Below are 17933 nucleotides of genomic sequence, written 5' to 3'. Positions count from 1 at the left end.
AATGAAGGGTCTCCTCTGAAGGAAAGGCATCCCTCACTGGAAAACAAGTTCTAAGAAAAAGTTCATTATTGTCATTTGGTCAGTTCTTGAAGGTAAAATATTAACCTGATGTGTCTCTAGACAGTTCAAGGAGCAAATGTACAAACAGTTTAATCTTTTCAAAAATGTGGGGGTGATTTTTTTCAACGGATAAGGCCTGGGAACACCTGTCAGCTAAACAACGCTGGCATTCTGAAACTGAACAAATAGTTACCGTCAGCCCGGTAGGAACTGTACCGTTGTTTTACAGTACCGACTTGCCCGAGAAACAACTGTAGCTTCCCTGGAATGAAGAAGTACCATGGCCAATGGGCGTGACATAACGGTAAGGGCCCTGGGAGGAGGGGATGAGAGAAGAGACCTCTCACGCATCACCGGGCACGATGACTGGACACACACACCCCCTCGCGGGCCCTCATGCAAAATTTAAATCCCCCTTCCCGCAAGCTCAGCACTACAGTATTCAAGGTGCGGCTCGAGCTATAACAGGTGGAAAGGAGATCAAGAACGACAACAAGATTGTGTTTACTGACGCTATTCTGACGCTTTTAATGAAGATAGGTAGATCTACCTTGCAAATATAGACTGCATTAAGAGAACCGTTGTGTGCCTGTGGACACGCACAAAAGGATTCATAGTTTTTTCGCCAACAGAAACTTATTTATTTAGTCATTTAAAAAAGAATCGCCAAAATAATTTTCTTTTTAAAGATGGCAAACTCGGGAATTCAACTTTTAGGATTCGCCCTGTCACTCGTTGGTGTCATTGCACTTATCGTGGGGACCATTCTTCCACAGTGGAAGATGTCTGCGTACATAGGAGACAACATCATAACGGCGGTTGCCATGTACCAAGGACTATGGATGTCATGCGCTTTTCAGAGCACAGGGCAGCTCCAATGTAAAATCTACGACTCGATACTGCAGCTAGACGGTGAGTATAAAGAAGCTAAATATTTATTTGACCGTTATATTTCTATGACGGTATGCGCGTCCTGTGCGCACCTCACACACTGTGAATTACGCATGCATATAGGCTATAGGCTATCTTATTATCAAAGGAGGAATGTCATGGGTATGGTGACTTGTTTCGGGAGAGTCTCATGTTGTACCAGTAAATGGAATTGATTGACGGGATATACAGGTGAGCAGACACCTGAGACGGTCAGTTGAGGTCCCCACCCATTTTCCTATGGAGCAGTTCTTGTTCAATGGAGCACATTGGTGTCACTGATAAAGGCGTCGCCTCGGGACTGTTAGTCGTTTAATTGCCCCTCTCATGGTTATCATTTAGTAGCACCTTTTGTATTATTATACAGTGGGATACTGTTAACTCCTTTCCAGGTGCCACACTCACTGACACTTCAATCACTCTGGATATTACTCTTGAAAAATCAATTAGAAACGTATCTGACGTTTACTCTTATCAGAACCCCTTGTACACCTGGAGTTGTCATTCCTGTTAATGTTCCCTGCAACCTCTCCCCACCTCCCAACCCATTTTCCCCTCTCTGCTGTATATTCTCAAACGGCTGCGCCGGTCCACCCCCAAGGTGGTAAGGCCCCGACTGGCATGCCCCCTGCCTATTCATCACCCACTATACCCTGGCATAGAAAGGTGGCACAGGGAGGGTGCTGACTGGGGCTCCAGATGCCAGAGACGTCCTGGTTCTAACTAAGTAACGGTAAACATCCGAAAGAGTAGCCATTGCAACAGCAACACAGTAACCTGTGCAGGAATTTGACGCCCTTCCCCTCCCTCTTCCTCCCACCTCGGTTTGTCCCAGACCCTTAGGGCACCATGATGAAGAGAACCTGGGTGTAATTTGATACAACTCCCCGTCTACTCTTCTTGGTTTCTCATGTCATACTGGTTAGTGAGAGGGATTTCATTGAACAGAGATGCCTGTTCAGATTTAGAACACTTAAGAGTTCCAGTTTTTACTGGTTGGAAGTGCTGACAGTGAGCAGGTTTGGGGGTTCTAGGAATGGTACAGGGGGGGAGTCAGGGTGGCACCGTGGGGTACAGGGGGGGTCAGGGTGGTACCGTGGGGTACAGGGGGGTCAGGGTGGTAACATGGGGTACAGGGGGGTCAGGGTGGTAACGTGGGGTACAGGGGGGTCAGGGGAGGTACCGTGGGGTACAGGGGGGTTAGAGTGATATTCCATGGTATCCCCAATTTGCATGCCTGGCATGCCCTCATTGTGTTAAGAATATAGCAGAAGAGGAATTTTTCTTCCTTTCTTCCTCTCTCCTCCTCCATCCCTCCATCCATCCCTCCCTCCCTTTCTCAGGGCTGGAGTTTTTTTGTGAGCTCAGGAATGGCCTGGACTGGCACAGACTGGTTTGGGAACGCCTCTGCTTCTCCCTCTCTGTCAGTTTTATGAGATGGGGTGACAGATTAGGGGGTCCTGACAGTAGCTTTCAATCCACCCTCCCCTAAACAACAGCAGACTGTGTGATCATGCTCTCCACAGCCGATGTAAGACCTTTAATCAAATTAAAATCAAATTGTATTTGTCACATGCTGCCAAATACAACAGGTGTAGATCTTACAGTGAAATGCTTACTTAATGCCCTTAACCAATAATGCAGTTTTAAGAAAATACCCACCCCCAAAATTATAATAATAATAATAATAATAATAAGAGAGAAGAAAAACAAATAATTAAAGAGCAGCAGTAAATAACAATAGCGGGGTTATATACAGGGGGTACCGGTTCAGAGTCAATGTGTCAATGTGCGGGGACACATTGTCGAGGTAGTTGAGGTAATTATGTACATGCAGGTAGGGTTATTAAAGTGGCTATGCATAGATGATAACAGAGAGAAGCAGCAGCGTGGAGGGGTGCAAATAGTCTGGGTAGCCATTTGATTAGCTGTTCAGGAGCCTTATGGCTTGGGGGTAGAAGCTGTGTAGAAGCCCCTTGGACCTAGACTTGGTGCTGCGGTACTGCTTGCTTGCCGAGCGGTAGCAGAGAGAACGATCTATGACTTGGGTGGCTGGAGTCTTTGACAAATTTAGGGCCTTCCTCTGCCACCGCCTGGTTCAGAGGTCCTGGATGGCAGAAAGCTTGGCCCCGGTGATGTACTGTGCTGTACGCACTACCCTCTGTAGTGCCTTGCGGTCGAAGGCCAAGCAGTTGCCATACAAGGAAGTGATGCAACCCGTCAGGATGCTCTCGATGGTGCAGCTGTAAAACCTTTTGAGGATCTGAGGACCCATGCTAAATCTTTTCAGTCTCCTGAGGGGGAAAAGGTTTTGTCGTGCCCACTTCACGACTGTCTTGGTGTGCTTGGACCATGTTAGTTTGTTGGTGATGTGGACGCCAAGCTTTCAACCTTCTCCACTACAGCCCCATCAATGAGAATGGTGGCGTGCTCGGTCCTCCTTTTCCTGTAGTCCACAATCCTCTCCTTTGTCTTGATCACGTTGAGGGAGAGGTTGTTGTCCTTGCACCACACGGTCAGGTCTCACCTCCTCCCTATAGGCTGTCTCATCGTTGTCGGTGATCAGGCCTACCACTTTTGTGTCATCGGAAAACTTAATGATGGTGTTGGTGCATTGCCCTCTTCTACGCTGTTGCTACTCTCTGTTATTATCTATGCATAGTCACTTTAATAACTCTACCTACATGTACATATTACCTCAATTACCTCGACACTGGTGCCCCCGCACATTTACTCTGTACCGGGACCTCCTGTATATAGCCCCACTATTGTTATTTATTTATTCATTTTGATCTAACCTTTATTTCACTAGGCAAGTCAGTTAAGAACAAATTCTTATTTACAATGACGGCCTAGCAAAAGGCAAAAGGCCTCCTGCGAGGAAGTGGGCTGGGATCAAAACACACATCACGACAAGAGAGACAACACAACAGCACATAAAGAGAGACCTAAGACAACATAATAGCAAGGCAGCAACACATGACAACACAGCATGGTAGTAACACAACATGGTAGCAGCACAAACATGGTACAAACATTGTTGGTTAAGGGCTTGTAAGTAAGCATTTCACAGTAAGGTCTACACCTGCTGTATTCGGCGCATGTGACAAATACAATTTGATTTGGAAGAGAGAGAGAGAGAGAGAGAGGGAGAGGGAGAGAGAGGGGGAGGTAGAGAGACTTGCTGATCTTTTATTTTAATTTTACATTCTGCAATACATCCCACAAGTCTATAAATTAAAGCTATCTATAACTGCCACACCTCTCTCTCCCTCTATCTCTCACTATCTTGCTACTCCTTTCCCTCCTCTCCCTTTCCTGCTCTCTCTCCTCTCCCTGGTGTGTGTATGTGTGTGCGTGTGTTCCTCAGGCGCTCTCCAGGCCACCCGTGCCCTGATGATTGTTGGCATCATCGTATCCATCGCTGGGCTGGGCGTGGCCACCATGGGCATGAAGTGTACCACCTGCGGAGGAAACAACAAAGTGCGGAAGTCTCGCACCGCCATGACTGGAGGCATCATCCTACTGGTTGGAGGTGTGAGAGAGAGAGAGAGAGAGAGAGAGAGAGAGAGAGAGAGAGAGAGAGAGAGAGAGAGAGAGAGAGAGAGAGAGAGAGAGGCTATGTTAAAGGGGCTATAGAGAGCGATCAGAATAATCACCACAAACATTATCTTTTCTTATGGTCCAGAGTTTTCCTTACATGGTCAAATGACTTGGTCATGAAAATCTCAGGGCCCTACTTTTTTTTTTACATTCTTTCTAAGCTGGTCTGAGATCTGTGCTTATTATGTCACTTGGTCATTCTGGTTCCTAACAGGGGCTATATAGAGAGATCGAGAGAATCATCACAGACATATACTGTATTTTCTTTATGTGTAGGCACTTCTTACATTTACATTTTAGTCATTTAGCAGACGCTCTAATCCAGAGCGATTTACAGTAGTGAATGCATACATTTCATACATTTTTTTTCTTCTGTGCTGGCCCCCCGTGGGAATCGAACCCAACAACCCTGGCGTTGCAAACACCATGCTCTACCAACTGATTTACAGAGAAGGCCATTTAACATTACATGAAAAGATCTGTGTTAGAGGTCACTTGGTTATTCTGGTCCAGCGTTTGAGATCTTAGAGACTACTGTATGTAGGAGGTTTGACCCTCTATCTGGCCACCAGCTGCTCTCCCACTCATCTAAGCCTGACGAAGACCTTCAGGTCGAAACGTTGCACAATAAAAGTCACGAGAGAATGGGGCGTTTTTACTGACTCTGTGGCTATTACTCTGACACTATTCCCTATTTAGTGCATTACTTTTTACTAGAGCCTACAGGGATCTGGTCAAAAGTAGTGCACTATATAGGGAATAGTGTGCCATTTGGGACGCTGGTTGTTACTGTTATATAAGAGGTAATTATTAACTCTCATCAGGCAATGGCAGTAAAATCTAATGGTTAGGGCCTGTTATTCACAAAGGGTCTCAGAATAGAAGTGCTGATCTAGGATCAGTTCTTTATTTTAGATTATAATTAATGGACAGGGGGGACTAGATCTTAGCTCATTTGAAGACTCTTATAGGTCAATGGCAGTAAACAGCTAATGACTGGAACTCAATAGCTAGCCTCCCATTGACTTCTTGAGTGTTTGGCTCCCCTCTCTCAAATACCTCTTTATGATGTCTCGATGTACTGATCTGTCTGTATCTGTTTGATCTTCTCCTTCAGCTCTGTGTGCATTAGTGTCCTGCTCATGGTTCGCTCACAATCTCATCCGGGCCTTCTATAACCCATATACTCCTGTCAACACCAAGTAAGTATCCCTACAAAATGAATGTATTGGCCTTTTCCCTTCTATTGAGTGGTCTTATTTTTAAAATGGTCCAATATGCAGAAATCGTGCTACCATTTCCTGGTTTCTAAAATTCTAATAGTTCACCAAATTTCAGTTTGTGACAAAACAAACAACCCCTAGTGTAGTGCAGGAGTAGGTAGCCATGGTCCTCGTAGAATGCCGCATCCACTTCATGTTTTTTATTTAACTGACCTGGAAGACCAGGTGTGTTGAATTTAGGCAATCACTGAACTGATAAATTAACTCAGTTGGGCAGGTGGGGTGCCTAGTTGGGACAAAGGGTTTCCTAACCCTGGGTTAGAGAATCATTGTACGATCTGAACCACTATGAAATATATTTTCAATAACCAAAAATATTGTATTTTCAGATGTTTGAATCTGGTGTACAAAAACAAAAGTAAATTACACAAAAACGAAACGAGAAAAAAAAGAACGAGAAGCATAGAAATAGCGCACATAGAAGATATCTACCACTTCTTAGACTTGCTTTCAATGCAAATTACAGATCTATAACTACCATTTCTATGTGCAGTAATACATATCAAGCAAAGTTGGCTTGGCGCCGTCTTAAGTCTTTGATTATTGACTTAAAATAATGCAAGGCTGGAGAAAAAATGTGCACACCACATGGCTTTCCAGGAGAATAATGTAAGAACACTGTTCTAGAACAACGTCTCACTCTTCTCTCCATCTCCCCAATAACAGGTTTGAGTTTGGGGCAGCCATCTTCATCGCCTGGGGGGGTTCTTTCCTGGACCTGCTGGGGGGAGCCATGCTGGCATCTTCCTGCCCCAGGAGTAAAAAGCCGGTGCCCAAATACCCTGTCATGAGTGGCGTGAGTGCTCGCTCACCATCCAGCAGCACCAAGGAGTACGTGTGAGCTAAATCATGCTGCCAGATTATAATGAGATTCACAGAAATTGTTGTGAGGTTTACAGATATGCCCCCACCCCACCCCACCCCAACAGGACCGTTGTGATGTCTCTCACCAGCTCCCAAAATTCCACAATTGTTTATTAGTGGGCCTCACAAATACACTATAATTGGTTATTAGATCCCACCTTATATTATGTCTTAGGGTGCATGTTCTCGTATTACACAAACACACACACACTTCTCTTATTACAGCCAAGATGCAGCATCATGGCAAACACTCACCTCCCTGTAGGAAACACTGTCTACTTAAATTAACATTTCCATTGTAATTGAAGGTAGTCAATTAAACTTGTTGTGGTGCTAAGGTCCTACTCTTGGCATACTCATGGGACAGCTATGTATGTAAAATAGGAAACGGGACAAGCACACGACCAATATTTTTACAATGGAGTTTTCTGTAGACATGACCGTCTCCAATTCTGTTCAATGTTCAAGCCAAGTGGAACTTCACACTAGTTGTGAGTGATTGTATACGCTATGGTGAATCACCGGACAATTCACTATTGCACTCCAAAAGGAAGGGGGCTTTTCATACAGGACTGCAATGTACTCTGTCCCATTATAAAATCTCTCAGAACAGTCATTCTCAACAGGTACATTATTACAAGAAGTGTTTATTTTTATTATTGTAATACATAATATACAGTGCATTCGGAAAGTATTCAGACCTCTTCCCTTTATCCACATGTTGTCACGTTACAGCCTTTATCTAAAATGTGTAAAATACATTTTTTCCTCATCAATCTACACGCAATGTCCCATAATGGCAAAGCAAAAACAGGTTTCGAAGTTTTTGCAAATGTATTAAAATAAAAAACAGAATTACCTTATTTACATAACTATTCAGACACTGCTATGAGACTCGAAATTGAGCTCAGGTGCATCCTGTTTCCATTGATCATCCTTGAGATGTTTCTACAACTTGATTGGAGTCCACCTGGGGTAAATTCAATTGATTGGACATGATTTGGAAAGTCACACACCTGTCTATATAAAGGTCCCACAGTTGACAGTGCATGTCAGCGCAAAAACCAAGCCATGACGTCGAAGGAATTGTCCGTAGAGCTCCGAGACAGGATTGTGTCGAGGCACAGATCTGGGGAAGGGTAGCAAACAATGTCTGCAGCATTGAAGGTCATCAAAGAACACAGTGACCTACACCATTCTTAAATTGAAGAAGTTTGACACCACCAAGACTCGTCCTAGAGCTGGCCACCCGCCCAAACTGAGCAATCGGGGAGGTGACCAAGAACCTGATGGTCACTCTGACAGAGCTCCAGAGTTCCTCCGTGGAGATGGGAGAACCTTCCAGAAGGACAACCATCTCTGCAGCACTCCACCAATCAGGCCTTTATGGTTGAGTGGCCAGACAGAAGCCACTCCTCAGTAAAAGGCACGACAGCCCGCTTGGAGTTTGCCAAAAGGCACCTAAAGGAGTCAGACCATGAGAAACAAAATTATCTGGTTTGATGAAACCAAGATTGAACTCTTTGGCCTGAATGCCAAGCGTTACGTCTGTAGGAAACCTGGCACCATCCCTACGGTGAAGCATGGTGGTGGCAGTATCATTCTGTGGGGATGTTTTTCAGCGGCAGGGACTGGGAGGCTAGTCAGGATCGAGGGAAAGATGAACGGAGCAAAGTACAGAGAGATCCTTGATGAAAACCTGCCCCAGAGTGCTCAAGACCTCAGGTTGGGGCGAAGGTTTACCTTCCAACAGGACAACCCTAAGCACACAGCCAAGACATTGCAGGAGTGGCTTTGGGACAAGTCTCTGAATGTCCTTGAGTGGCCCAGTCAGAGCCCGGACTTGAACATCTCTGGAAAGACCTGAAAATATCTGTGCAGCGACGCTCCCCATCCAACCTGACAGAGCTTGAGAGGATCTGCAGAGAAGAATGGGAGAGATTCTCCAATACAGGTGTGCCAAGCTTGTAGTGTCATGACCAAGAAGACTCGAGGTTGTAATAGCTGCCAAAGATGCTTCAACAAAGTACTGAGTAAAGGGTCTGAATACTTATGTAAATGTGATATTTCAGTTTTCAAAATTTCTACAAACCTGTTTTTTCTTTGTCATTATGGGGTATTGTGTATAGATTGATGAGGGCAAAAAAAATGATTTAATCTATTTTAGAATAACGCTGTAACGTTACAAAATGTGGAAACAGTCAAGGGGTCTGAATACTTCCCGAATGCACTGTACATTATCATCAAACTTGTTTTTTTATGTGTTTTATCATTTGTTCATTATTCTGTATGAAGGCATGCTCTGTTCTGATGTCCACACTAGCATTCTACTTAGGATGGACCAATATATTTGGAATGCATTATAGATAGTATGCTAGTTGTGTTCTTAGAATGTAGCCTGTGTTTTAAATGTAGCAGACTACGGTAGTACCATTCCTAAGTGCTAGCGTAGTCCAGTTCAGCCTTGTGTTTTTGCCTTTGGCTTTAAACAGCATAAGGAATATTGGATCTTTGTGCTGCACATTGCGAAAGCTCAACCATCCTGCCTGTGCCTGAAAAAGATGTTCAGCAGAATTTTAGTGCTGGGTCCTTTTGTATTTGTTTGTTGTAAGCATATAAATGAAATTGATAGATAGTAATAGTAACTACATTACTTATTTGTCATATTTCTATGGTTGTAAGATTAAGATGTTCTGAAAGGTTTTTCGAAATGTTTGTTTTAATAAAATGCAGCTTTAGTTTTTTTCTCTATCTAGCCCATTAATTTTAATTATTGAAAAGTTGACTCAGTGTTTTTTCTCATTACAATAGTTGAAATGCAATGTCTTAACTGTCAACATCCCATTATACAACAACCCTGGTAGTAAAATACACAACAGGAATATTATACAGCTTGTGATGTGTTTTTTGTCGTATTTGTCTCGACATGGGGGCTCGTATTTGGCTGTTTAGAAGTTTGACATAGGTTAGCGTAATTCTGGACGATGCTTAGCAATCAAATGTTACATTAAAAAAGAAAAGCTCCTCTTTTATTTCAAATAATACATTATTATGCAAAACTCCTCCCATTTTCATGCAAATGTTCCCAATGCACATTACAATTCCATCCATTTAAGTCATGTGATAATGAAAGCATCACAATGAGCTTTGATATGAAATGCAATGTTTCACTGAAAGACGTGACCAAAGTATACAAGAAAGTTACAGGCTTTGGTCAGGTCAATATTGTCCATATGACATTGAAAGAGTGTGTGTGTCCCAAACAGCACCATATTACCTATATAGTGCACTACTTTTGACCAGGGCCCATTGGTCCCATGTAAGGAATAGGGTGCCATTGGGACTAAGTCATTATTATAATAATATTTACACACCAAAGAAGAAAGTAGCCCTTCTGGACAGGAAAATTGTCCTGACATGTTTTGATGCTTCAATAGAATCTGTACATAGGAATATGTAAAGTTTCATCATTACATACAATTTAACAGTCATTCCCACAAAGTGTACCATTACGCCATAATACGAAAAAAACAACATAACCCATATATTATATAAATTCTTTGAAAAAATCTGCTAAAAATTGTATAAACCAAAACTGTATTTTGTTGTAAATATAAATTATCATCAGTAGCCATCTTTATCATCAGTAGCCATCGTCCCTGCATTCCAAAATAGTGATTATTCAACAGTAACCTGACACTCCACAAGGTGAGAGAAGCACAAATTTAGGTTAAGTCACAACAATTAGTAACCCAATGTTCCATCTGCACGTTACACGTTAACAGGCTTCCTTCCTTCCAAAGATGGTTTCCATTTTATCTTATCATTTAAAGAGTGCAACTTTTTTCAAATGTTGCCCTTCAGAAGCTTTAGAGACAAGCCACACTGTACTTTTCCACGTGCAGATATTACTGCCGTAGTGGACTAGGAGCAGAACACGTTTCAGTACAATTCATTCACAGTATAAGAACAGCTAAATAAAGCACAATATACAAGCTTTAGATGCAAAAGTCTATAGAATCCTACAATTCCGGCAATAGAATTGTCCTATTTGTGCCACGATGACCGTTTCCATCTAATTTGGAGGTCACTTGTAATATTGATGGATTAAGGCCAAATTGATTCAGTTGAGTTTGGCTTCGAAGAACTTCATGGTCACATGTGGTGTTTAGGAGATGGGTGAGAGGATGAGGGTCCACTGGAAAGCGAGCAGTAACATGAGAGTTAAGGTTTAGTAGTTGGAATCTACTCATACAGTTAGTGTTTAAGGTAGATAATATAGGGTGACCATACGTCCTCTTTTTCCCGGACATGTCCTCTTTTTGGACCTAAAGAAATGCGTCCGGCCGGGATTTCTAAATCGCCCAAAATGTGTGCGTTCATTGTGTGCGTTTTTGGGGGTTTGCATTACTTTGACCTTTCTCTTTTGGTCCCGCCTTCTTACACGCCACCATTGGTGGGTCATGTAGGCCTATGCAAACATTGGTCAAACTGCATCTCAATCATTACCCTCACCATTCAACAGCCAAGAGACAGAGCAGCAGCTTGCTTGTCAACAGTGGCACATGGCTCCAGAACAGCGTAAAAATGCCCAAACGCAAATGTACATTCACAGACGATTTACAGAGAACATTCCCGTGTTTTCGTCTTCGTCGGGATCCGTGTGAAGCAGAATGCATGACCTGCAAAGCTAGCACGTACGTGTCAGTGTCAAATAAAGGTGCTAGCGACCTAGAAGCCCACATAAGCTCCGCAAAACACAAAATTGCAGCTAAAGGAGAGAGTTCGTCAGGTAAATTGACTGACTATTTTGTGAGAGCAGGTAAAACAGAAGATGCTGTTACTGCTGCGGAGGGAGTTTTTGCATTCCACAACACGAAGCATCACAATAGCTACAGATCAATGGACTGCACGTCTGCCTTGTTAAAAAAGGCTTTCCCTGATTCCGAGACTGCGCAAAAATGTTCAAGCGCTCGTACTAAGACCGAAGCAATTGTTAACGCTGTGATAGCACCACATTCTGTCGATATAGCTCAGAAAGCACTAGAAGACATACCTTACTGTGGTGTTTCTACTGATGGGAGCAATCACGGCGCTGTAAAAATATTCCCTCTGCTTATTCAGTATTTTGATTGGTAGAATGGTGGCGTGCAAAGTAAATTTATCGAAGTTAAAAACACACCAAATGAGACAGCTGATACGATCGCGCAATACATCAAAGAAACACTGGAAAATAATGGGATTTTTTCCAAATGTATTGCATTTAGTAGGGTGACCATACGTCCTCTTTTTCCCGGACATGTCCTCTTTTTTTTAAACTAAAATATGGTCACCCTAGATAATAGCAGAATCATATTTTCTTCTTATTTGGATAAGATAAAGTTATAAAGTGATGGTTTTAAATGAGTCTCTGATGCAAGATACCCTCTTGTTCTATACTCACAAAAAAAACAGACATTATCACAAAAATACAATATGGTATATCTCGCTCTCAAAATATGTGGGTATACAGTGAGAACATATATCTTTCCACTTAAGGCTACTCACCTTTCTTAGAACGACCAATTTGTCCGAGCTTGGGCTCACGGTGCCCTAGTCTCTGTGGGTTCAGGCTCTCACCGTGTCTGTTCTGTGCTACCACCTGGGTGGAACTGACCTGTCGGACCTGGCTGTCTTGGGCCATTAGGTGGAATCAAATCTAGCATCCGTACATCTCTACTCTACAGCTAGGCGCGCGCTCTTCTCCGTTTCGTCCACTAGATGTCCTCCTTGATTCTCTCTTCTCACGTTGCCGAGGTTTACTTCCACAATGGCATTAAACAGTGTTCTGGGATTGTTTATAAGCGAAATCAGCAGAAATAGCCCGTTGACACGATGGATGGGGAAATTGTTGCCATGAAAACATGGCGAGACTACACGGACACACCTAGTGCCCAAATGGACGATTTAAGAAGTGCAGCTGAGAGTCGCGTGTGGAGACGAATGGATTGGGTTCAGGTTGTCAGTCCTTATAAACCCTTCCAAATTAGTTTATGCTGGCTAGCTGGCAACAACAGCAGCATGGCGCTAGTTACAACTTGAAAGTAAGTTATGTTTATTTCGTTGGGCAAGGGGAAATAACTTTGTAGCCTATTGCTCACCATCTCCAATTTTTTCCATGCCACTTGATTTTATTTCGATTAGGATAGCATCCTACACGATAAATAACATTTAATATCGGTAGTAAACATCTGGATGTCACCATGATACAGTCTATACTGCTCAATGGGTAGAGTTTGCACTGCAAGCCGATAAAACAACAACACCAGACACATTGCCCTTCGCTCCAGCTTGCCGCATGATACAGTACCACAGGATGCCGCGCGGTGAACCACCGCTTCCCATTCATTTCAATGGAAGGGGGGTCTTTGGCGGTGCGAATGCGAAGGTGGCGTGAGAGGTGGTGAAAAATATAAACTTTTCCCAACTTTATGCAAATTACCAGCGGTGACCGCTGGGCGATAACCAATCATATCGAGTGGTTCCCATGACGAATTTGACTGCTGGAGGCTGGAGACTCCAAGGCTGGACACTTTCTTCAGCAAAGATGGCTGACAAAAATACTAGGATGGAAGCAAATGTAAGTGGTTATAACGTCATAATGAATCATGCAAAAAATGTACAGTTGACAGGAATATGGTAGTTAATGTAGAGACAAACAATTATTTATCTTTTTTTATCATAAAGTTAATTTACGAAAATTGCAATTTAGCAAGCTAGCTGACTAGCTAAAATTAGCCAGCTAGCTGGCTAGCTTTGTTGGTGTTGTGACATGAGTATGACATTGTAATTCTGATTGTTTAATGTTTTAGGGACTGTGGGGTTATTTTTCGGTTTTATGCTTCTGCAGATATTGAATGTGCAACTATAATTATGGTTTATAGTACATCAGAATTTAAACAGGACAGCAAAATGGGTAGACAAAGAGAACATTGTGTAACAAGGTGTAGGCAGCTGACTTAGTGATAGAAGGTTGTGAAATCAATCACAAGGGGAGCATGTGAGGAACATATAGAGTGGAGAAACAACTGTATGAGTGAATAACAGGCAACTGAGTGGTTGCTGACTCTTGAGTATACACTAAGAAGATAAGTTCCAACGCCTGGCAACATGTGATGCGCCAGGAGGCTGGGACCAGCCTGTGCGCCTACGATAGGCTGAGTAAGTCTAAACCACACTCAGCCTCTACTCTGACAGGGGCCCGCTCTGAGCGGGAACTATCTCTGTCAGAGTATTAAAGAAGAATTTTGTGCTTAAACAGTTAGTTCTCTGTTTTGCCCTGCGAGGCTGAGTAAGTCTAAACCACACTCAGCCTCTACTCTGACAGGGGCCCGCTCTTAGCGGGAACTATCTCTGTCGGAGTATTAAAGAAGAATTTTGTGCTTAAACAGTTAGTTCTCTGTTTTGCCCTGCGAGGTGTTAAATTCACCGTGAACCCGTATATACGAAAATTGCATTTACCATTTCTTATGCTTGACTAAATTCTATTAATAAACAGCTGAAAATATATTCAGTAGCCTAGTGTTAACTTGTTATGGATAGGGGGCAGTATTTTCACGGCCGGATAAAAAAACGTACCCGATTTAATCTGGTTATTACTCCTGCCCAGAAACTAGAATATGCATATAATTAGTAGCTTTGGATAGAAAACACTCCAAAGTTTCTAAAACTGTTTGAATGGTGTCTGTGAGTATAACAGAACTCAAATGGCAGGCCAAAACCTGAGAAGATTCTGTACAGGAAGTACCCTGTCTGACCATTTCTTGGCCTTCTTTGTCATCTCTATCCAAAACAGAGGATCTCTGCTGTAACGTGACACTTTCTAAGGCTCCCATAGGCTCTCAGAACGCGCCAGAACGTTGAATGATGACTCTGCTGTCCCAGGCTGAAAAAAAGTAGCACATTTGGATAGTGGTCGATCTGAGAACAATGAGACGGGCGTGCGCGTGCACGAGACGACTCCATTTTCAACTTTGAGTCTTTGAACGAAAACAGGGTTTCCCCGGTCGGAATATTATTGCTATTTTACGAGAAAAATCGCATAAAAAAATGATTTTAAACAGCGTTTGACATGCTTCGAAGTACGGTAATGGAATATTTAGAATTTTTTTGTCACGATACGCGCCGGGCGCGTCACCCTTCGTTGCCCTTCAGATATTGTCTTGAACGCACGAACAAAACGCCGCTATTTGGATATAACTATGGATTATTTGGAACCAAACCAACATTTGTTGTTGACGTAGAAGTCCTGGGAGTGCATTCTGACGAAGAACAGCAAAGGTAATCCAATTTTTCTTATAGTAAATCTGAGTTTGGTGAGTACCAAACTTGGTGGGTGTCAAATTAGCTAGCCCGTGATGGCGAGCTATCTACTCAGAATATTGCAAAATGTGCTTTCACCGAAAAGCTATTTTAAAATCGGACACCGCGATTGCATAAAGGAGTTCTGTATCTATAATTCTTAAAATAATTGTTTTTTTTTTTGTGAACGTTTATCATGAGTAATTTAGTAAATTCACCGGAAGTGTTCGGTGGGAATGCTAGTTCTGAACGTCACATGCTAATGTAAAAAGCTGGTTTTTGATATAAATATGTACTTGATTGAACAAAACATGCATGTATTGTATAACATAATGTCCTAGGAGTGTCATCTGATGAAGATCATCAAAGGTTAGTGCTGCATTTAGCTGTGGTTTTGTTTTTTGTGACATTATATGCTAGCTTGAAAAATGGGTGTCTGATTATTTCTGGCTGGGTACTCTGCTGACATAATCTAATGTTTTGCTTTCGTTGTAAAGCCTTTTTGAAATCGGACAGTGTGGTTAGATAAAGGAGAGTCTTGTCTTTAAAATGGTGTAAAATAGTCATATGTTTGAAAAATTGAAGTTTTCGGATTTTCGAGGAGTTTGTATTTCGCACCACGCCCTACCATTGGATATTGGAGTGGTGTTCCGCTAGCGGAATGTCTAGATATAAGATGTTAAATTCTGTTCTGATACCAGATTCGATTGAAGCAACCTAACAGGACTCCTGAAACAACCAGCAAACCAGACTGTCGTCTTGTGAAGCAGTGGATGTAAAGAATCTAGCTAGCTAAAGCATTTACTGCAAATTGAATGTACAATTTTGTAAGCTTGCCTTGCTGATATTTGCCATGCAATGCAGATACAGTTGAATTCCGGAAGTTTACATACACCTTAGCCAAATACATTTAAACTCAGCTTTTCACAATTCCTGACATTTAATCCTAGTAAAAATTCCCTGTCTTAGGTCAGTTAGGATCACCACTTTATTTTAAGAATGTGAAATGTCAGAATAATAGTAGAGAGAAGTATTTATTTAATATTTTATTTCTTTCATCACATTCCCAGTGGGTCAGAAGTTTACATACACTCCATTAGTATTTGGTAGCGTTGTCTTTAAATTGTTTAACTTGGGTCAAACATTTCGGGTAGCCTTCCACAAGCTTCCCACAATAAGTTGGGTGAATTTTGGCCCATTCCTCCTGACAGAGTTGGTGTAACTGAGTCAGGTTTGTAGGCCTCCTTGCCCGCACACACATTTTCAGTTCTGCCCACAAATGTTCTATAGGATTGAGTTCAGGGCTTTGTGATGGCCACTCTAATACCTTTATTTTGTTGTCCTTAAGCCATTTCGCCACAACTTTGGAAGTTTGCTTGGGGTCATTGTCCATTTGGAAGACCCATTTGCGACCAAGCTTTAACTTCCTGATTGATGTCTTGAGATGTTCCTTCAATACATCCACAGAATTTTCCTTCCTCATGATGCAATCTATTTTGTGAATTGCACCAGTCCCTCCTGCAGCAAAGCACCCCCACAACATAATGCTTCCACACTCGTGCTTCACGGTTGGGATGGTGTTCTTCAGCTTGCAAGCATCCCCCGTTTTCCTCCAAACATAAAAATGGTCATTATGGCCAAACAGTTATATTTTTGTTTCATCAGACCAGAGGACATTTCTCCAGAAAGTACGATCTTTGTCCCCATGTGCAGTTGCAAACCGTTGTCTGGCCTTTTTATGGTGGTTTTGGAGCAGTGGCTTCTTCCTTGCTGAGCGGCCTTTCAGGTTATGTCAATATAGGACTCGTTTTACTGTGGATATAGATACTTGTGTACCTGTTTCCTCTAGCATCTTCACAAGGTCCTTTGCTGTTGTTCTGGGATTGATTTGCACTTTTCGCACCAAAGTACGTTCATCTCCAGGAGACAGAACGCGTCTCCTTCCTGAGCGGTATGACGGCTGCTTGATCGCATGGTGTTTATACTTGCGTACATTTGATTGTACAGATGAACGTGGTACCTTCAGGCGTTTGGAAATTGCTCCCAAGGATGAACCAGACACTTTTTCTTGGATGATTTCTTTTGATTTTCCAATGATGTCAAGCAAAGAGGCACTGAGTGTGAAGGTAGGCCTTGAAATACATCCACCTCCAATTGACTGAAATTATGTCAATTAGCCTATCAGAAGCTTCTAAAGCCATAACATTATTTTCTGGAATTTTCCAAGCTGTTTAATGGCATAGTCAACTTAGTGTATGTACACTTCTGACCCACTGGAATTGTGGTACAGTGAATTATAAGTGAAACAATCTGTCTGTAAAGAATTGTTAGAAAAATTACTTGCGTCATGCTCAAAGTAGATGTCCTAACCGACTTGCCAAAACTATAGTTTGCTAACAAGAAATTTGTGGAGTGGTGGAAAAGCAAGTTTTAATGACTCCAACCTAAGTGTATGTAAACTTCCGACTTCAACTGTACATGCAGACACAGCATAATTCAAAGACGGGGATATGATACTCCTGGTATTGGATATGACTGAAAAATAATCTCAAAGACATTCATACCTGAACTGCACCTTTATTTGCTAAGGTGGAGTACATGATCGGTGAATATATTAAATGTACAGGCTACAATATGGGGATCTCATGCGTGGTAATAACTACACATATATATATATAACTTGAATCCTTGGCACAAAGTTATATTATATTCTACTACTCAATCCATAGGCTTCATTAATGTCATTCAGACTGTTTTGAAGTCGATACAACTGGCTATGAAAGCTGAGGTTCATAGCTAGGTTCTGAACTAATATGTATACCAAACGTTTGGGTCCATACACAGATCGGCTAG

At 42.3% G+C, this 17933-nt stretch overlaps 1 protein-coding gene across 1 annotated transcript; it reads left to right on the top strand.

Annotated features, from left to right (window-relative positions):
* Positions 1-440: 440 nt before the first annotated feature.
* Positions 441-7661, top strand: LOC106577694 (claudin-7-A). Its single transcript, XM_014156023.3, has 4 exons — positions 441-972; positions 4361-4525; positions 5711-5795; positions 6543-7661. Exons 1-4 carry the CDS (start codon positions 750-752, stop codon positions 6715-6717), a joined length of 648 nt encoding a protein of 215 aa, XP_014011498.1. The 5' UTR covers positions 441-749; the 3' UTR covers positions 6718-7661.
* Positions 7662-17933: the final 10272 nt, after the last annotated feature.

This window comes from Salmo salar, chromosome 18, assembly GCF_965601325.2.
Source record: "Salmo salar chromosome 18, fSalSal1, whole genome shotgun sequence".
Lineage (NCBI taxonomy): Eukaryota > Metazoa > Chordata > Actinopteri > Salmoniformes > Salmonidae > Salmo > Salmo salar.
Note: the sequence above shows the minus strand (reverse complement) of the source record. Positions and strands in the feature narration are given on the sequence as shown.

Coding starts and splice junctions, on each gene's coding strand:
- LOC106577694 (XM_014156023.3), top strand. CDS start 750: ATGGCAAACTCGGGAATTCAACTTTTAGGATTCGCCCTGTCACTCGTT. Junction 973..4,360: donor CTCGATACTGCAGCTAGACG/GTGAGTATAAAG, acceptor TGTGTTCCTCAG/GCGCTCTCCAGGCCACCCGT. Junction 4,526..5,710: donor CATCATCCTACTGGTTGGAG/GTGTGAGAGAGA, acceptor CTTCTCCTTCAG/CTCTGTGTGCATTAGTGTCC.